The sequence below is a fragment of the Carettochelys insculpta genome, chromosome 28 (genome assembly GCF_033958435.1).
Source record: "Carettochelys insculpta isolate YL-2023 chromosome 28, ASM3395843v1, whole genome shotgun sequence".
Classification (NCBI taxonomy): Eukaryota; Metazoa; Chordata; order Testudines; family Carettochelyidae; genus Carettochelys; species Carettochelys insculpta.
The window spans coordinates 6,276,328-6,296,682 of NC_134164.1; the positions used below are offsets into that span (position 1 = coordinate 6,276,328).

At 58.9% G+C, this 20,355-nt stretch overlaps 1 protein-coding gene across 1 annotated transcript; it reads left to right on the forward strand.

The window, feature by feature from the left end:
• The first annotated feature begins 2,247 nt into the window (after nucleotides 1–2,247).
• RAMP2 (receptor activity modifying protein 2) lies at nucleotides 2,248–16,700 on the forward strand. The gene is made up of 6 exons (XM_074978833.1): nucleotides 2,248–2,443; nucleotides 7,763–7,897; nucleotides 9,524–9,661; nucleotides 12,245–12,376; nucleotides 13,133–13,235; nucleotides 14,876–16,700. Exons 1-6 carry the CDS (start codon nucleotides 2,374–2,376, stop codon nucleotides 15,135–15,137), a joined length of 840 nt encoding a protein of 279 aa, XP_074834934.1. The 5' UTR covers nucleotides 2,248–2,373; the 3' UTR covers nucleotides 15,138–16,700.
• The last annotated feature ends 3,655 nt before the right edge of the window (nucleotides 16,701–20,355 follow it).

Genomic DNA, 20,355 nt, shown 5'->3' on the forward strand with positions numbered 1-20,355 from the left:
CCCTGACGCAGGGATGGGAGTGGGGACTAGTGGGTTAGGGCTGGGAGCCAGGACTCTGGGGTTCTCTCCCTGACGCAGGGATGGGAGTGGGGACTAGTGGGTTAGGGCTGGGAGCCAGGACTCCGGGGTTCTCTCCCTGACGCAGGGATGGGAGTGGGGACTAGGGGGTTAGGGCTGGGAGCCAGGACTCCGGGGTTCTCTCCCTGACGCAGGGATGGGAGTGGGGACTAGTGGGTTAGGGCTGGGAGCCAGGACTCCGGGGTTCTCTCCCTGACACAGGGATGGGAGTGGGGACTAGGGGGTTAGGGCTGGGAGCCAGGACTCCGGGGTTCTCTCCCTGACGCAGGGATGGGAGTGGGGACTAGTGGGTTAGGGCTGGGAGCCAGGACTCCGGGGTTCTCTCCCTGATGCAGGGAAGGGAGTGGGGACTAGTGGTTAGAGGATGGGGGGTAGCTGGAAGTTCTGTTCCCACGTCTGTTGTGGGCTCCCTGGGCCCCTCCCCTCCTTGTACGGGGAGCTAGCACAGCTGCTCTGGCCTGGTGGTTGCTGGTCTGGGGAGGGGGAGCACTCGGCTCCCTGCTGGGGGTGGGCTCAGGGACAGCTGGTTGCTCTCCAGGCCAAGCAGTGACTGTAGGAGCTGAACCCAAACCCCCTGCAGCCTTGGCCCGTGCAGAGCGCTCAGCCAGCAGGGACATGCCTGGGGCGGTTCCCAGATTCGGTGGGCAGCCATGGTGGGCTCTGTCCCACTGCCACGAGCCGGCTTCCCTCCAGCCCCGACTTGAATCCCCCCGGGGGCAGGACCCGGGAGAACAGAGCTTGGCTGGCTGAGCATGGGCGGTGGGGGAGAGAGGCTGAACTCTGGGGCCTTGCTGGGCCAGGCAGAGGAGAACCAGACAGCGACAGCATGGCCCTGTCTAAACTCCAGCTGACATCAGGGGGCGTTCCCTTGGCAGGGAAACCCCAGCCTCGGCTCCAGAAAACAAAGAACAGGAGCCAGGGGCTCTAACCCCGAATCCACCCCAAGCAGCTTCATGCGCTGGGCGTTATCCACTCCAGATGTGGCTGCTTTCCAGGGAGTGCCTGGGAGTGTCCTGGAACGAGCTCCTATGCCGCAGCCCAGTGCTAATTGGCTGGTGACTCCAGGACACTGCCAGGGAAAGCCCAATGCGCAGAGCCATGGGATCTGCTCAGAGCTGGGAGGGCTCCTCTTTGCCGTGAGCCTTTGGCCCCATAGTTTAAACTCCCTTCCAAAGACTGACTTTTAAAGGGGGGACGTTGGAGTCCAATGCTGTCTCCGGCCACAAGTGACATGAGTTTGGTTGGTCTCAGTGTGGTCCGTGCAGGATCAGGAGCATGTCGTAGGACTACTGCACTGTGTGGTGTCATTCTGAAGTATTCACTTTGGCTTGGGGACACCTAGAGCTGGGATGGCAGGGGGCCCTGGCAGAGCTGGGCATGAGGGCAGTGAGGGCTGGGCTAGTGGGGGGCAGAGAGCCCTGTCATATTTTTTTCCATTCGTGGGCAGAATAAATTTTGTTACGCGCACCGAGGCATGTGCTGATGTGCACCACCCATAGAAACACAGGCTGCCACAGTGGGTGCTCGGCTCATCAGCTGGGCAGCATTTCTCCTGGGCAGCAACCTCAGGGCTCAGCTTTGGGGTTGGGGGAGGGGCTGCCAGTCATGACAGAGGGGCACCAGCAAAGCAGATTGGTTTTAATTAAGCAGCTGTTAACAATGCCCCCCACCACTTTGGTAACTCCCCTTGGGAGAGGCCCTGGCACCCTGGGCAGGTGCTCCAAAGCTGCCGTGTCTCAGTCCTTTCAGCAGAGCTGAGCTAGGGCTGGTTCTTCCCTTGGCTGATGGTGTTTGGCCATATGGGGCCCATCACCCCTGCAGTGCCCGCGGGCCTACCAGCCCCACAGCTGGTGAATGGCAGTGCCCATCCACAGCCAGTCTGTGTTCCACATCCACTCCCCGGAGCCAATGGATTTCACAACCCAGACGGGATTAAAGGGAAATACACAAGTAAACAAACAGTGGGCCTTATAAAAGCAGCCGGCTGGTGGAAGGAGCAGAGCCCCTCCTGCCTGCCCCAGCTGCAAGGGGCGACGTGGGGCTCTGCCCGGGGCCAGCAAAGGCTTGGTGCACCCGCGGACCCATGCCCAGCAGAACACACCTAGCAGCCCGGGCTGGCGGGCGTGCTGTTCTGACAGGCGTCCCACGGGGAGGTCTGGTTTAAGGCAGCGCTGAGTAATCTCATTTTTCACACGTCTTCTGTAGTCACTACCAGCCCGGTCAGAGGAAAGGAGTTGCTTCCTGTTGTTTCAATTGAAATAGCGGTCCTGGCTGTTAGCCGCCCGGCTTTGCAGGATGGCACTTTGTAGAGAAACCCGCTCTGGCAGGCTCTCCCCTCGGCTGCTGCTGCTGCTGCTGCTCTGGGGTAAGTGCACTGGGCTGCAGGCAGGCTGGGGTCACTGTGACCAGCTCCTGGAGTTGTGGGGGGAGGTGACAGCTTTGAGCCACTTAACAAAGCAAGAGTTGGCTTCAGCTTCCCCAAGCCAGATCCCTCTGGAGCCCCTCATTGCTCTGTGTGCGTGTGGGATGGGAGGATCCCAAAAGCCAGGGTTCCTGCTAACTTTTTCCATACATGTGTGGAATAAATTTTGTTATGTGCACCGAGGCTTGTGCAGATGTGCACCACCAATAGACACATGCACTGCTGGCTGTGGGCCCTCTGCTAACCTGAATCTCTCCTGGGTGGCCGCCCAAGTGCTCAGCTTACAGGGAATGCTGCCCCAAGGTCTAGCTGCCTAGTGTACAAGAGGTCCTGGGACAGGAGATGGATGGTACTGGCTACTGAGCTTAGAGTGACCCCTCCGGTTGGACTCTGTGAAAGGGGGAGGCCTGAAAGGGGGGGCCTGCAGTCTTCCCCCACTTAACACCACACAGAGACCTGAGTGGCAGGGGTAATGCCTGTGTGGAGGATAAGACCTTCGGACTCCTGGACTCCTTCCCAGCTCTGCCACAGCCACCTCTGCACCCTTGGGCAGGTCTCTGTGTCTCCATGTCCAGTGGAAAAACTACCCCAAAAAGCAACCTGAGTAAAAGTCCTGCTGCTTTGAAAAGATGTAATTAAGTAAACCTCGAAGGATTCTTCTGGAAAACTCCTTGAGTAAAAAGTAGAAAACTGTCTCATCTTAATTGCACTCAAGTACCCAGAAGTAAAAAGTTGCTGCCCTATGGAAATGGATGGTTAACTACCTGAGTGATCATAGGGCAGTGTTCTATTATTTATCTATGTCCATATATAGATGCAGATAGATATAGCTCTGCATACTTATGCATAAAATAAAAAAGCAGTCCCGTAGCACTTTAAACGCTAACCAAATCATTTATTAGGTGAGCTTTCGTGGGACAGCCCCACTTCTCCAGACCACAGCCAGACCAGAACTACAATCTGGGTCTGTCCCACGAAAGCTCATCCCCTAATAAATGATTTGGTTAGTCTTTAAAGTACGCCTGGCCTGCTTTTTTGTTTTGATAGTATATTGACTAGCACGGCTTTCTCTCTGTTAGTGTACATAAAACGTGCATTATACACGCACCCGCAGTGTAACAGAGTCTGGCCAGCAGACCATGGCAGAAAGGGGGAAAGGCAGCCCCCCACGCAGCAGGCCGGGCTGGGGGAGGAAAGGAAACAGCTGATTAAGCACTAAGGTGAAAGCAGCAGGGAGGGGCTGCACGTAACCGGTGGGGGCCAACTGAGCCCCTGGCTGGCATGCTGGCAGGGCTTTAAAAAAGTCATCCCAGCTGCAGAAGCAGTGGGGAATGAGCGAAAAAGAGACAAGACCGTTAATGAGACCAGCAGTATTTGCAAAAGGCAGCCGTGGGGGGAAGGAAGTAGCTCCCTGGACATCTGGGCTTCCCTCCCTGCCTGGGGCTGATAGCCCTGAGCACGGCTAGGGGAAAAGGACACAGCAGCTGCCCCATGCGTGATGGAGGTGGGGATCCCGGAGGGGCTGGGGTTTGGTAGCTGGGCTTTGTGCAGGGCCGTTACAATGTGGATGGCTGCGCCTGGGAGCCTGCTCATGCCTGGAGGTGCAGGCGTGTGTCTGCGGGGACCCTTCTGGGACACCCCGGCTATTCTGCACCTCGCATTGCCCCGGGCTGCTCCTCTCGGCTCAGGGTCATTGGCGCCTCCCTGCTCATGGCCACACAAGTACGAACAGGCCTTAGTGAGGCTCCGACAGGCGGAGAAATTCCCCGTCAAAGCTGGGCTAGGATGGGGCAGCCCGCTGGGCGGCATAAAATGGCTGCCCACGGCCTGGCCTGAGAGGTGCTGGAGATGAGTTGTCCCTCAGTGGCCCTTGCAGACCAGCTGCCTTCCTCGGGAGCCCAGAGCTGTTGCTGGGAGCTGTCGGGAACACATTGTGCAGGCCTGGTTCTGGCGCCCGCGGGCAGAGGTGCTGCTGACGGGAGCAAGAAGACATGATCGCTGAGGTCCTGCACGCGCAGGGACGTGGAGAGACAGCAAGGGGCCCGCCCCAGCCCCGCTGAGCCCAGACAAGCCCCCCCAGCCATGGATCTGCTTCCAGCTCTGCTGAGCCATGGGGCCAGCCCTCCTGTGTCACGTGTGAGCCCCACTGAGCCCCAGAGCAACCCCCGCCCCACGGCGCTATGGATCAGCCCTGCTGGGTCATAGATCAGGCCCCAGATACGCTGTGCCACGGACCAGCCCCTCAACCCCTCTGAGCCCCAGCCCAGCTCCCAGCCCCTCTGAGCCCCTCTGTGCCCTGGATCAGAGCCCCCCTTCTTGTCTGTGACCAGCCAGACTCTGACCTGTGCTGGGACAAGTGGGGGGACTGCAGGGTCTGTCACCAGCTCCCAGCCTGGCCCCAGGAGGTCTGGATGGTGTCAGGATGGGGGGCTGCCCTGCTGGAGGACGTGGGCTCAGCCCCCAGGCCCTGTCCAGTCGGGAGGGGGCAGGGGGAGCAGCTGGGAAACGGAGGGAGGCTCGAGGAGGGCACTGCAGAGTGAAGTCTCCGGTCCAGGCTCCCGGGTGCTGACTGCAGGGAGACGGCCGGTCCCACGGAAGCAGTGTCCAGCCTGCTCACCGGGGCCGTCTCTGCAGAGGCAGCGAGAGGGGCTGCACCAACCCCAGCCCCACTGTCTGGCCCAGGACGGGGAGCTGGTGCCTCGGGCAGCCCCTGCGGACAGGCTGGGGGCTGTGCAGGCCACTGAGGCCAGAGCCCTAAAGGTCCTGGGGAGGCCCAGGTGGGGCAGTGTGGCGGAGCGGTAGCCCGGGCAGAGCAGAGCGGCAAGGCCACCGAGGCCCCTGCAGGGGCCAGTGGCTTTGGCCTGTGCCCGCTTCCCATCCCCTTTCTGCTCCCATAGCTCAGGGGTTTGAGCATTGGCCTGTTAAACCCAGGGTTAGGAGTTCAATCCTGGAGGGGGCTATTTAGGGATGGGGGCATATAGCTATCAGGGATGGTGCTTAGCCCTGCCAAGAGGGCAAGGGACTGGCCTAGATGACCTCCCAAGTCCCCTCCAGTCCTAGCAGATGCGAATCTCCAATTATAAAATAAAATCCCTGTTGCCGCTGCGGGCACCGGGCAAGGGCTCAGGGTCAGGCACTGACGTGGCCTGGGGGGGGCACACGCTATTCCTTCCAGCCCCGTGGCCTGGCTGCAAGTGAGGCTCTGAGCATGGAGGCCCCTGGCCCAGGGCTCACTGGGCTGAGCTGCTGTGGGTGGGAGGATTTGGAGCTCACACCTGCTGCCAGCCCACAGGAATCACCCCTGCAGTCACCCTCCACCCCTCTGGTGTCTCCTCCGGACTCTGCCCCCACCCCGAGCAGCTGGGGGAGCAGAGCAGAGGCTGAGCTTGCCGAGGTGCTGGGCACGCCCTGCGCTGGCAGTATCTGCAATCAGCCAGGCCCCTGGGGACCCCTTACCTGCACTCTAGGGACGCCCACACCCTCACCCAGTTCCTAGGGCTCCAGGTATAACCCTGTTCATTTAAATACTCACCTTTCTCCAGTTCCTAGAGCACAGGGCGTGACTCCCGGCAGGTTCTCAGGGCCACTGCCAGGTGTCCCAGAAGAATGAACAGAACAGGGAATCATCAAGGGACCCCCCCATCACCCATTCCCAGCTTCTGACACACACGGGCTAGGGACACCTTTCCAGCCCGTCCTGGCAAATAGCCACGGGTGGGCCAAAGCGCCATGAATTTATCCAGTTCTTTTTCTAACCCTGTTACAACTCTGGTCTTCACAACCTCCTCTGGCCAGGAGTTCCACCGGCCGACCGTGTGTTGCGTGAAGAAATACGTCCTTTTGTTTGCTTTAAACCTGCGACCTATTCGTTTCCTTTCCGGCCCCATCGTTCTTGTGTTACGGAACCTTTTCCTTGCTTAAAAAACAACAAGAAGTCCTGTGGCGCCTGAGAGACTAGCAGACATTTTGGAGCATCAGCTTTCGTGGGCCAAGATTCACTTTGAAGCTGATGCGCCAAAATATCTGTTAGTCTGGAAGGTGCCACAGGACTTCTTGATGTTTCTGAAGATACGAACACGGCTCCCTCTCTGGTACTTCTTTTCTTGTTTACTTTCTCCACACTGGTCCTGGTTTTACAGACCTCTATTGTATGCCCCCTTAGCCTCCTTTTTTCTAAGCTAAAAAGCCCCAGTCTTTTGAATCGCAAACCCTTAATCATTCTTGTTGCCTTTTTTCAAACTTTTTTCAAATGCTAAGATATATTTTTTTGAATGAGGCAGCCCCAGAAGAAGATGTAAAGGATTGGTTACAAACCACAGTTCGTAGTTACGTAGTGGCGTATCAGTTCTTTCAGACCTCTTGGGTGAATGCCGTCTTGTCCTGGGGACTTCTTACGGTTTAGTTTATCAGTTCGTTCCAAACCTCCTCAAATGACACCTCCATCTCAGACAATTCCTCATACGTGTCACCTAAAAAGAATGGCTCAGGGCTGAGAATCATCCTCACATCCTCAGCCATGAAAACTCATGCAACGAATGAATTTTGTTTCTGTACAATGGCCTTATCGTCCTTGAGTTCTTCGTTAGCATCTCAATCATCCATTGGCCCCTGTTGTTGTTTAGCAGGTTTCCTGCTTCTGATGTAATTTTTTTTGTTGCTGTTATTCAGTTTTGGCTATTCCTTTTTTGGCCTTCCTAATTCTATTTATACACTTTATTTGACAGAGTTTATATTCCTTTCTGTCTTCCTCGCTCTTTCTCTGCAGGGCTGAGCTTTACATTTATTTAAGGACAATAACTGAGAAGCATTATTACCAATAGCGCCTGTTGTTAGCATAAGGTGCAGTGCATAACAGGCTAGTTGGGCCCGTGCGTATAAAGGGCCATGTCCACAAATTTCCATCTAAATCTCTCCTCATGCCCTATCCTGATTCCTGGCTAAAGGGCCCCAGGGAACAGCCCACGGGTGTTACTTCCACACATGAGACCAGCGTTCCCTTTAACATTTTCCCCATCCATGTGTGGAATAAATTTTGTTGTGTGTGCTGAGGCATGGGAGGATGTGCACCACCAGTAGAAACACACGCTGCTGGCTGTGGGCGCTCTGCTAATCAGCTGGGAAGTGCTGCAATCTCTTCTGGGTGGCCGTCCAAGAGCTCAGCTTACAGGGAACGGTGTCCAAGACCCCATTTCAGGGCAGGACACCCTACTAGGCAGCAGGAGACCCAGCGGGCCACAACTTATTGGCGTTTCTCCCCTCCAGCAACTCTCAGGGGCGAGGCCCAGCCCACAGGTGCTGCTGCTCTGGAACTAGAGTCTCTGCTGGACATCTGGTATAAATGGATAGTAATGAAGTCTGAGAAGCTGCACAATAACTTGTCCTCCAACGTGACTGAAGGTAAGCGCCTAGAGGTGTGATTCACTGTCCCATGGTGCGGCACCTCCATCACTTACCGAGAGAAAAAGCGCATCGCCGGCCGGCTTTTAGCTCAAACCGTAGAGCAGGGGTCAGCCACCTTTCCAGGTCGGAGTGCCGAAACGTGACCTTTTGACCTCTAGGCACGGTCGGGGAGACTTTTTAAAGTCACTCATAGTCCTGCTGACAACAGCTTCGTTCCTAAACAGCTGACACTGCAGAGCTTCGCCGGTTCAGGGGTGGTTGGGAGCATGAGATGGTGTTTGGTTCATCCTCGGGCAGCCTGGCTGTGAGCCAGCTCCCGGCTGCATGGGGAAGGAGGGGTGCAGCTGAGCTCCTGCCTCGTGTGCCGACGGAAATCGGCTCGCGTGCCGCTTCTGGCAATCATGCCGGGGGTTGCTGACCCCAGCTGTGCAGGCTTCTGCGCTGAGCTCCAGGTCTGAGTCTGCTTGTGGGCAGTTACCCCAGGAGCCAGCTGAGGGCAGGGTGGTGTGAACAGAGCCTGCCATGCTAGGACGGAGCTGGGGGTCCCGGGATTCCTCCCCTGTTGTTGGCCAGTGAGTCTCAGCCCAGTACTTGGGTCCCTTTGTTAACCAACCGGCCCCAGGCACCTGGTGGCCCTGGGAGTGCTGGCGTGACTTGAACTCGGTGCTGTCTGGGAATGTCTTTGCACCTCTCACCCTGTCGTCTCTCTGGCTTGCGTGTCCTGCCTCTCCTGCACCCTGCAGGCCTGCGAGCATCCGTGGCTGTGCAGTCCACTGGGGCCAGTTCCATGCACGCCCCGGGGGTGAGGGGAGGCACAGATGGGGCGGCGTGAGGGAGCTGGCAGCCGGAGCAGAGGGGCAGGGTGCTTCCCACCTGGGGAGCTGGGCTATCCCACATGCACATTGGAGAGGTGCTGGTGGGAGGCGCCATGTGGGGCTGGGCCATGCCCTCTTCCCCTCCCCTTTCTGTTCTCATGTCTGTTCCTGCTGCAGCTGCCCGGTGGGCTGCAGGCACACAGCGAGGGCTCAGGGCCATGCACTGATGTAGCCTGGGGAGGGCACAAGCTGTTCCCTCCAGTCCCATGGCCTGGCCGCCCTGGCTGTCTATGAGTGAGGTTCTGAGCATGGGGGCGCCTGGGCTTGCAGAGCTGAGCGATGGAGCCACCGTGGGTGGGAGGGTTTGGGGCTGGGTGTGTTGGGCTCAGACCTGCTGCCGGCCCACAGAATGACCCCTGCGGCCATGCTCACCTCCTCTGGAATCTGGCCAGACTGGCTCTGCCCCAACCCAAGCACCTGGAGGACCTGAGCAGAGCAGGGCCTGAGCCCCTTGGGCTGGGCTCGCTAAGGTGCTCGGCACATGTGGTACCCACAGGCAGCCAGGGGTCCAGCTCTGTCTGACGGCCAGCTCCCCAGGGGCCTGTCGGGCCCCCAGAATCAGGGCCCCTGTCTGGAAATCTCTGTCTCAAACCCCGCTCATTCCCTGTCCTGATTCCTGGCTATCGGCGGCCAGGTAATGGCCCCAGGGTGTCCCTGCCACACCTAAGACCCCAGATCAGGGCCAGGCACCTGGCCAGGCAGCAGCAAAGCCAGCAGGGCGCATCTCACTGGCGTTTGTCCATTGCAGTGATTCTCGGGACCGAGCTGCCCCCCACGGGCACTGCCGCGCCAGAAGCTGAGTCTCTGGTAGAGTTCTGGTGGAAATGGAGAGTGACCGAGACTGAGCAACTGCACAACCGGAGCCTGTTCTTTAATGTGACTGGGGGTAAGTGCCAGTGTAACCCACACACCTGGGCGCAGGTTTGAGTCTGCCCGTGGGTGGTGACGCTAGGAGAGTTGTCCCTATTCATGCATAAAATATGCCGGTGGGGACTTGTTTCCCAGGGCTGGGTGCTCCTTGCAGCCGTGTCTCCAGTAAGTGTCTCCTCTCCATCATAGAATCATAGAAAAGTAGGACTGGAAGGGACCTCGAGAGGCCATCGAGTCCAGCCCCCTGCCCTCATGGCAGGACCAAGCACTTTCTAGACCATCCCTGAAAGCCATCTATCTAACCTCTTCTTAAATATCTCCAGTGATGGGCTGTGTCTACACGTGCACACTACTTCAAAGTAGCAGCGCCAACTTCGAAATAGCGCCCGTCACGGCTACACGTGTTGGGCGCTATTTCGAAGTTGAAGTCGATGTTAGGCGGCGAGACGTCGAAGTCGCTAACCCCATGAGGGGATGGGAATAGCGCCCTACTTCGACGTTCAACGTCGAAGTAGGGACCGTGTAGACGATCCGCGTCCCGCAACATCGAAATAGCGGGGTCCTCCATGGCGGCCATCAGCTGAGGGGTTGAGAGACGCTCTCTCTCCAGCCCCTGCGGGGCTCTATGGTCACCGTGTGCAGCAGCCCTTAGCCCAGGGCTTCTGGCTGCTGCTGTGGCAGCTGGGGATCCATGCTGCAGGCACAGGGTCTGCAACCAGTTGTCGGCTCTGTGGATCTTGTGTTGTTTAGTGCAACTGTGTCTGGGAGGGGCCCTTTAAGGGAGCGGCTTGCTGTTGAGTCCGCCCTGTGACCCTGTCTGCAGCTGTGCCTGGCACCCTTATTTCGATGTGTGCTACTTTGGCGTGTAGACGTTCCCTCGCAGAGCCTATTTCGATGTGGTGCTGCCCAACGTCGACGTTCAACGTCGACGTTGCCAGCCCTGGAGGACATGTAGACGTTATTCATCGAAATAGACTATTTCGATGTCGCTACATCGAAATAACCTACTTCAATGTAGCGTGCACGTGTAGACGTAGCCATGGAGATTCTACCACTTCCCTTGGCAATTCGTTCCAGTGTTTGATCACCCTGACAGTTAGGAACTTTTTCCTAATGTCCAACCTGAACCTCCCCTACTGCAATTGAAGTCCATTGCCTCTTGTTCTATCCTCAGAGGCCAGGAAGAACAAGTTCCCTCCCTCTGCCTTATGACACCCTTTTAGATACTTGAAATCTGCTATCATGTCCCCCCCTCAATCTTCTCTTTTCCAAACTAAACAAGCCCTGCAGGGCACCCCAGGGGACGGACTGACTTTGAGAACTGAGCCAGAGCCAGGAACTTTGCTGAGGGCATGAGGGCTCAGGCATGTCGCTGCTTGGGGCGGAGAGGGAACAGGGGCTGGCTGACCAGCCTCCACTGCTCCTGCTGAGTCGTCCTGCCTGCAGGCTCATGCTGCTCATCTCAGAAGAACCTCCCTGCCAAGCTGTCACATGCCCTCTGCTGCTCTGGGCTTGCCCCTGTATCTCCCTGCGGGGGGGGGCAGCCCCCTGTAATATCTAGGGGGCTTGTGGGAACAGCTGAGAGAACCATCCCTGGGCAAATTGCTCAAAACCGGGCCACTTACAGCCCAGACTGGGGTCTCCTTCGCAGTGAGCGAACCAAGCCAGCCGCAAAAGTACCTCAGCTGCCTGTGTGGCCAGCCAGAAGTTACATCAGCAAATCTCATAGATTCCCCAGCTGCTCTGACACCCCAAACCCCCCTTACTCAGGTGAGGGGTGATGAAAACCTATTTCACTAAATCCACACAGATTTTTCCAGCCCTCAAAGGGCCCAGCCACACTTGCAGGTCAATAGATACTTTGATCTTATCCAAAACAGCACAAGGCTGGGCCAGCCCTTGGGGATCTAAAATCTAAAGGTTTATTCATATGGAAAGAAAGAAGAGGTGTGTCTACACTTGCATTCCTCTTTGGAAAGAGAGATGCAAATAACGTAAACAGAAAATGCAAATGAGGCATAATTTTGCATATGTTGTGTCTCATTTGCATATTCTAATTCCAAAAGCACTTCTTACGAACGAAGAAAGCCAGTGTAGACACTGCTCTTTCGAAAGTAAACCCCGTCTTCGAAAGAATTATTCTTCCCTTTATTTAATGGCAAGGAGTCTTTCGAAGATGGGTTTACTTTCAAAAGAACAGCGTCTACAGTGGCTTTCTTCTTTCGAAAGAAGCTCTTTTGAAATTAGAACATGCAAATGAGATGCCAAATATGCAAATTTATGCCTCATTTGCCTTTTCAATTTGCCTCATTTGCATGCCTCTTTCGAAAGAGGAATGCAAGTGTAGACGCACCCAGAGTGAGAGACAAAAATTGCTAAAGTGGTTAAATGATGTACATCAATCACAACTATTGGTGCAGACTCCAGCAAATTTGTCTCAGATCCCCCGTGAACCCGATCCTGATTCCTGGCTAAAGGGCCCCTGGTAACAGCCCAGGGTTGTCCCTGCCACACCTGAGACCCCAGTTCAGGGCAGGGCACTTGGCCAGACAGCAGCAAAGCCGACGGGCTGCATCTCACTGGCGTTTGTCCCCTTCAGCGACTCCCGGGAGCGAGCACCCTCCTGCCGGCACGGCTGCACCAAAAGCTGAATCTCTGGCTGAGTCCTGGGTGCATTGGATACAGGTTGAGCAGCAGCACCACCCGAACCTGTTCTCCAACATGACTAACGGTACATGCCAGGAGCCAGCCCTGAGCAGGGCGGTGAGAACAGGGCTCGCCGTGCTGGGGCTGGGCTGGGGCGCCAGGGATTCCTCCTTTGCCACTGGCCAGCAAGTGTCTGCCTGGTGCCTGTCTCCAAAAGGCCCTGGGCATCTACCAGCTCCATCAGTCTTGGCAAGACCTTCACCGTGGTGCCGTCTGGGAATCTCTATAGCTTGTGTCCTGCCCCCCACTGCGCCCACGGGCCCGAGAGCTCTGGGGAGGAGCCCTTCCAGAGGAAGCTGGTGCCTTGCATGTGGTGGGGATGGGCACAGTATCAAACCCTAGGAAGGCCAGGGTCCCCACACACACCCCTCCAGCCCTCACAGGCCTCCTTCTCAGCCCCCTGCCTGGTGCCATCCCCTCAGCCTGTGCTGTGTTACTGGGCAAGGCCAGGCTGCCCTGTCTCTGTGCCAGGGTGTGCCCTAGCCCCATCTGCCTGGAGAGCCTCAAGCTGCCTGCAGCTTCAGGAGCACGACCCCCCGCTGTGGGGAACCCAGGCACCCTCCCGGGTTGGCTGAGCGCCCTGCTTAGCTCTTGCCAGACTGTTGTGGAGTGTGAGCCCTGGGGGCAGCTGAGCAGCCTTAATGTGGACTCACAGACAGCGGCCAAGGGGTCTGCCTGTGTGCGTGCGTCTGTTGCCCCAAGAATCTCAGCAATATTCAGGCCCGTGCCCAGCTTGCCACCAGCTGCTCCTTGCTCCGAGCTTTGCTTTTCTTCTTCCCAGATGCAATTTATGAGGCCGTAGCCAACTGGTGCTGGGTCGAGTTCCTTCACTGGATGAGAAACGTGCCCAGCGTGCAGCTGTGTGAATGGAGAGTCATCAGCAGGTACCACTGGGGGGTGGGGGATCAGCCAGCCCCAGTGGGGAGTTTTTTCTTCGGCTCCTGATGGAGCCAGGCAGCGGCAGAGCGCCCGAGCGGCCTAGCCGAGGGGTTGGAGGCAAAGCGCAAAGGGCTCTCGCCCTAGGAGCCTGGCAACCCAGCCGAGGACAGCTGCCTCTGGGTGGGGCAATAGGGGGTGTGCCCCCCCACTGGCTGTGCCAGGGCTGCACTGACCCAGACACCCGCCTGCGGCTGGGCAGCGCGCTCTGCAGGGAGCTTGTAGGGAAAAGAAGCAGCCTTGGTTAGTTCCCAATTTCTGAGGCACCAACTCAAAGCGAGCAGGACCGTGAGCCTCCAGCTGTGTAGGGCCCGAAGCGTTGGGGAACAGGCCGGGCCCCCCAGCAGCCCCGCCTGAGCAGCCTGAAAGCCCAAGTGTTGGGGCTGCCTTCCCCAGGCCGGCCAGCACCCCGACTTCCTGCCTGGGGCTGTCGCCTGCCAGCCGCTCAGTCCTGGGGGTTCACCTACAGATCCCGATTTCCAGAGCTGCTTGGAGCACCCCGCTGCATGGGGGTGGGCAGGGACTCCAGCAGGGTCTAGCGTTTGGAGTAGAGGGAGAAGGACTCAGGTTCTATACCTGCCCCCCAAGCGAGGGGGTGGGAGTCTAGCCTAGTGGTTAGAGCAGGGGTGCTGGGGCAAGTGCAGTCCTTCACAACCTGCATGCCACGAAGTGGCGATTACTGTGCCTTAGAGCACGGCGGCAGCGGCTATGGTAAGTCGCAGGCTTCGAGTTAGAATGGGGCCGGGGGGGGCCGGATCCTGGAGGAGGGGGAGGGACTGAGGTAGAGATGGGGGGCGGGGCTGGGGATGCTGGGTCCTGGAGGAGGGGGAGGGGACTGAGTTAGCGACGGGGGGGGGGGGGGGGGGGGGGCTGGGGGTGCCTGAGGAAGGGGATTGGGTTGTATATAATGGGTGTGCCATGAAATCATAGCGAGTGCTGAAGTGTGCCACGAGGCGGTAACGGGTGCTAAGCCCTGTCTATAAAATCATGACTGGTGTGGAAAAAGCGAGTAAGGAAAAGTGATGTACTTGTTCCCGGAAGGTAAGAACCAGGGGTCACCCCATGAAACTCATGGGTAGCAGGCTTAAAACTCACGCATCGGACGAAGCGGGTCTTTGCCCACGAGAGCTTATGCTCCAAAATATCTGTCAGTCTATAAGGTGCCGCAGGACGGCTTGTTGTTCTCGAAGGTACAGACTAACCCGGCTCCCTCGCTGATAGGTTTAAAACTGAGTATTTCTTCATGCAGCACACGGCCGGCCTGTGGAACTCCTGCCAGGGGAGCTCGTGAAGCCCAGGACTGTAACAGGGTTCAGAAAAGAACTAGATAAATTCACGTAGGTTTGGTCCATCAGTGGTAAGGAACGGTGTCCCTGGCCTCTGTCTGTCAGAGGCTGGGAATGGGCTACAGGGGAGAGATTACCTGATGATCCCCTGTTCTGTTCGCTCCTGCTGGGGCACCACTGCTGGAAGACAGGACACTGGGCTGGGTGGACTTGGTCTGCCCCAGTCTGACCGTTCTATGTTCTTACGTTCTAACCCCTCGGCCCCAAACCAAACCCCCCACCTTGTCCCCTTCCCCCCCCAGGCCCTACAGCAACCTCCGCCACTGCCTGGAGACCCTAGCAGAGAAACTGCACTACTCCGAGGGCTACCCCAACAGCATGGCCGAGGAGTTCATCATTCAGAGCCACTGCGACTACTTCTTGAACTGCACCCAGGAGCACCCCGTGTTCCTCGACCCCCCGGAGGACCTGCTCCTGGCCCTCATCACAGCCCCCATCTGCCTGATCCCTTTCCTGGTCACCCTGGTGGTCTGGCGGAGCAAGGATGGCAAGATGCAGGCCTGAGTGCCAGGGCGCTCCGGGGTGCCAGAGGTATCGCTAATATCTTCGGGAGCGGGAGCTGGTTCGAACCTCTGAGACAACCTGGACGCGGGCCGGCCGGCCCTGGCCTTCACCAGCTAGCCGAGCCCCAGTATGGGAGTGCCCCACCCCGCCCCTCCCTCCCTCCCGCGCTCGCTCCCAGCCAGGACTGGCAACTCAGTTCTATCCCGCCACTTCCAACCTGGCCACCGCCGGCATCTATTTGAAGCGCTGGGAAGTGGGCGGGGCACAACTAAGGCTCCTCCCCCAGCCTGGTGGGAGGGGCCACTGGACCCAGGGCTCGGCTGAATGCTTGGGGCAACTTGTGAAAAAACCAGGGGCGGGGTGCAGGCCGTGGGCTCGACGGGAGGGACTTGGAGGGGGACCCGGAGCAGAGGACCCTGGAGAGTGCCCAATGCTCCTCAGAGCCGTCTGGGGAGCCAGTGGACGCTGCCCAGAGGAGCTCTGCTCGGCTGCATGCAAGGGAGGAACGCACGTGGGCCCCACAGTGGCAGAGCACAGCACTGTCCAGCATCCTCCCCTGGTCTGGTCAATGACCACGCTAGCAGGGGCTGGCGAGGCGGTTTGCGAAGAGGAACAGGTGAGGGGAGAAGGGCAGCCAGGGCCTCGGGAGGAGGTTCTGGAGGAGCTGGAGTGGGGGCTGCAGCCGGGGGCGCTCGAGGCAGGCGCGCACCTGGTTTTCCCTCAGCCGCAGAAGGGGCAGGCGTCGGGGATGGGGGTGAACAGCGCCAGGTACACGCCCATGCTCACGGCGCCGCAAAGGAGCCGCTGATATCCCCAGCGGGCCCCGGGACCAGGGTGGAATAAAGGCCGGCCCACGGGGGTTCCCCACCCTCACACAGTCCCGGCTCCATCTCACAAGCCTGACTGCCAGGTCCGGCGGTTTGGAGACGCTGCCTCTGGGCCCCTGGAGCTTCCTTCCTCTTGGGCAGAATGGCCCAGGGAATGTACTGCACGGCGCCCGTTCAGAAGAGGTTACCAAGCTGGACTTCCCTGGTGCCTGCCGGCGTTCCTGTGTCTGACTCTGCCCTGGATCTAGCGCCTGCCTGCTGGGGTCCCACAGGCAGCTCGCAGGAGCTTAACAAGAGCAAAGCCTCTCCAGGAAAGGGCTCTGCCGAGTCCCTGTGCCCTGGGCACCGCGGAGAGGACATTGATCTGCACTGAGAAACGGCGAGGGAAGCCCTGGGTGGACAGATTCACAGAGCAGCTCCAGTTCCTGGCTCAGATATACCCAGACACACCCATGTGCTCTGCAGAAACGCCCTCCCCTCGCACCGCAGCACTGGCAGAGCTGACTAGGCTGGGGCTGGTCTTACGAGTGCATGATGGGGATCCTTCCCCGGTGCTGCCAAGAAACTTTGTGTTGCCTGACAGGCGGTGGCTTTCCTGTCCCTGATCCCTGGGGCAGACTCCCTCGCCATGTGACACTGCACACCTCCTTCACCCGCTTTTCCCAAATGTTTTCTGCTCCCCGTCGCAAGCAGGCTCCTCGGTTAACCAGTTGGAGATTAAAGACCTTCCCTTCCCGAGCCCCAGCACTTCCTTTTGCTGTTCGGTTTCCTGTCTTGGCGCCTGCAGACACGTGGGAATGGGGCAATCGGAAGAATGAGACATACCCCAGGCCTTCCCCTCCCCCCGACTCTCCCAGCTGGGCAGTGCCCCCGGTGCCCTGCAACGCAATCCTACTGAGGGTTGGCTAGAACGTGATTCAGTCTCCCCTGCAATTTGTGGCACGGAGCAGGGACTCAGGGACTCTCACAGGATCCTCCCTGACCAGTCAGAGGCCCACGGACCCTCTTGGCCTGTGGCACTTTGCTGAGTGACATGTAAGCCCCATGTTCCTGTCTCCTGGATAATGACACTGGGCCCAGCCAACAGCTCCAGGGAGCTGCCAATAGCCTCGTTGTGTAGTGGGGCTCCCTGATTGCTCAGAGCAGTGGAGGGGAAGCTGGGTCCCACCACAGCTGGAGCAGGCCAGTCCCCAGGACCAGCATGGGACCAGGTTTCCTTGGCCAGCACAGGGTGCAAGGAGCTGGGGACTGGTGCAGATCGGTGCCCGCTGAGGCCTGCACAGATTACTGGTGGGCAAATCAACGTTTGTGCCTGACCTGGCCACGCCTCTGTCTGTGACCATCTCCTTGCCTTAGCAAGTCTATGGCAATCACTGTGCGTGCTTGTGAGCGGGGGTGCACTCACAAGCATGTGTGCATGCACACGAGTGTATACGTGCGACGGCATGTGACTGCTGGCCTGCGTGTCTGCAGGAGCCCCCGCCTGTCGGGTGGCTGCCCAGTCTGGGTAGCCGTGCCCAGCAGCGCAGACTGGGCCTCTTCTTTCCTGCCAGCCCCTCTGCTCTCCCTGGCCCAGCTGCTGGGCAGCTACGCCCTGGAAATATTCCTGGTTTAAATGTCAATGTCTCCTCCAGGCTGAGGGTGGGAGGGGTGGCTCAGCAGGCCCTTCCTGTTGGCGTGGGCTGCTGTCAGTCTGGGTGGCACCAGAGCTAAGAAGAGGGGAGCCCCTCCCCGCTGCAGCAGTGTTAGCTCAGATCCAGCCCAGGAGTCAGTCCCATGCTGGCGCACAGCCTGGCCCTGGGTTGCCACAGGCCCTGGGTGGGTGGCTCCAGGCAGTTCTTGCCCCAGCTGGGCCCTAACCCGCCTGCATCCACCTGCAGGCAGCTCTCTCCTCGGTCGGACCCCACGTTGCTCCCATTGGGGGCCCCGGAAGTAGCGCATTCTGGCTGGGGTTTGTGAGTCGGATGGGCTCTGACACCCCTCCTGGCTCTGTTCCCTGACCACTCCAGTACTCTCTGCGAGTGCCTGGACTCAGGCAACCCTTGAGCAGGAACCACTCCGGAGGCCTCTGGGTGGGCAGTAATCCATCCCCATCCGTGCTGCATGGCAACAGCTCATGTGCAGGAGGGAGACAGAGATGAGGCTGCTTCTGCCATCCCCTTTCCTGCCTGGACAGTCGGGGGACAAAACTCCCAGGCCCTCTCCGCAGGCTCCTTCCTTCCTCCTCTCACCCACCCACGGAAAAGCTGTGGGACGCCAGGGTCCGGTCTCTGCAGCTCCCAGGAACACGCTGTGCTGTGCCCCTTTGGGAGACACCCCCTGCTTAGCTGACATGGCCTCAGCATGAGTCCTTAGGCAGGTGAAGGGGGAACGACCCTCGTGAGCGTCTGCAGAGGGCCTCAGCGGCTCTGCCGCTCGGCGGTCAGGGCACAGTCTGTCCCAGGGCGTCTCTCCACTCAGGGCCAGCCTGCGGCTCCCCTGCCCCTCCGGTTCTGATCTCGGTGCAGGGCTGTCTGCTCCACCCAGAGCCAAGGTGATGAGGGGAGGACACGTGGCAGCCGTCAGCCCCCGGGTGTGCAGGCCTGCCATGACGACCGCATGCAGGGGTCCAGATGGGTACAACAGGGCACCGACCTCTCTGCCCTCCTCATCTGGCACGTGGACAGCCCCAGCCAGAAGCAGCCGGGGTCCGAGCGCTGCCCACATGGCCACGGCACTGAGGCGCCCCCAGGCAGCTGGTGGCATTTGCAGCCGTCCTTGTCCTCCCCACAGTGCCTCAGCCCAGTACAGTCCTGGCCTTCGGGGTGCCATGTACTGGCCCATCTCTTCATCTTCCACCCCCTCCGCCATGCTCTGGCTGGGAGGGCAATGCTGCCCCCTACTGACCAGTATACCCCAGTGTTCCCAGCCCTCCTCTGAGGGGAGCAAGCAGCTCCCGGGATTCCTTCTCCTGCTGTCTCCCCCCTCCAGGGGTGATCTGGAGATCTGGGGCTGGCAGGAAAGGAGCCAACGTGCAGGGAGACAGCTGAGGAATGCAGGTAACGGCCCCAGAGGCACAGGGCAGCAAGGATCTGAGCTGAGAAGCTCTGGGGAAGGAGCGGGGTGATTCCAGAACCACCCCGAGGAATCCTAGGTCTGTGCAGCAGCCTGAAGCAGCCAGGATGAGGCCTCACTGGGATGGATGTGCCAGGTGCAGGAAGCACAGGGACTCCCCAGATTCCAAGCATGCGGCGCGGCCCCCCGGGCCAATGCCAGTCACTGAGAGCAGGCGTCCCTCCACATGGCACCAGGGGATGCTATAAGAGGGAATGAAACAGCCGTGGCTTGAAGAGAGTAAGGCTGGGAAGCGACCGTGAATGGGGTGAGGGGCCCTGGAGGGTGATGGGCAGAGTTGGTGGGATCAATTTAAAAAGTGCCCGCCCGCAACCCTGCCATTGCTCTTCCCTGTGATGGTAGCTGTCCTGTCACATACCTGCGCCCCTGGGATGGGGCTGCTAGAGAGACCAAGCAAGGTGACAGGAAGCACCAGATTCCTGCCCCAGATGGAGAACAGTCTGCCAGTGCCCCAGGAATAGAATTGCTTTGCAGTGAGGGTCTAGGCCTCGGCCCTACCCCTGCATCTGGGCTGCTGGGATAGGGCTGGGAAGTGGGAGCTGCTGCAGCTGCCTTTGCAAGCTGGCCAGGACCGAAGAAAAACCTTAAATCAGACGAAATCGTCTCAGGGTACGCACACGCTGATTTCTAACTCGAAAATGCCCCTCATCTCGTTGATGTGACTGGCCAAGGCCCTTATGCTGGGATCCAGCTGCCTCTTCCAAGTGATGAGACTGAAGCTTGTCAAAGTGACCCCACGTGCCCACAGCTAGGACCCCTCTCCCGGCCTGCGGCTCTGGAGTACCCTCTCTACATGGAAGCCTGGGGCACATGCCTAAATGCATCCCAAAGGATGAGCCTCTTGATGACCCTGACAGAACAGCTTCAGGTGTGGAGCTCAATACCCAGCTCAGACATACACGTATCCCCACACTGCTCCTAAGCAGCTGGTCTCACCCTTGCCGAGTGACAGGGGAAACTGAGGCAGTGGGGGGTGGGGTGGGACATGCCCAAGATGATCGATCAGGCCACAGATGCCTGAGCCCTTGGCTGCCAGGCTGGAGCCTTCACTACAAGTCAATACAGCTCTGTCTAGCTCCCCCCCGCACACCCAACCCCCCCGACAGGCCCAGCACCCACGCCAGGAGCCACCCTGCAGCGAGGGGAGTTTTCAGGGAACACAACTGGGCTCTGCGGAGCTCCCCAAGGGGCTGGGGGCCACTTAGCTGGCCCGAGGGATGGGGGGACCTTGAGCCCATCACCCTCACCCCCCCCCCACACACACATACACACTGAGG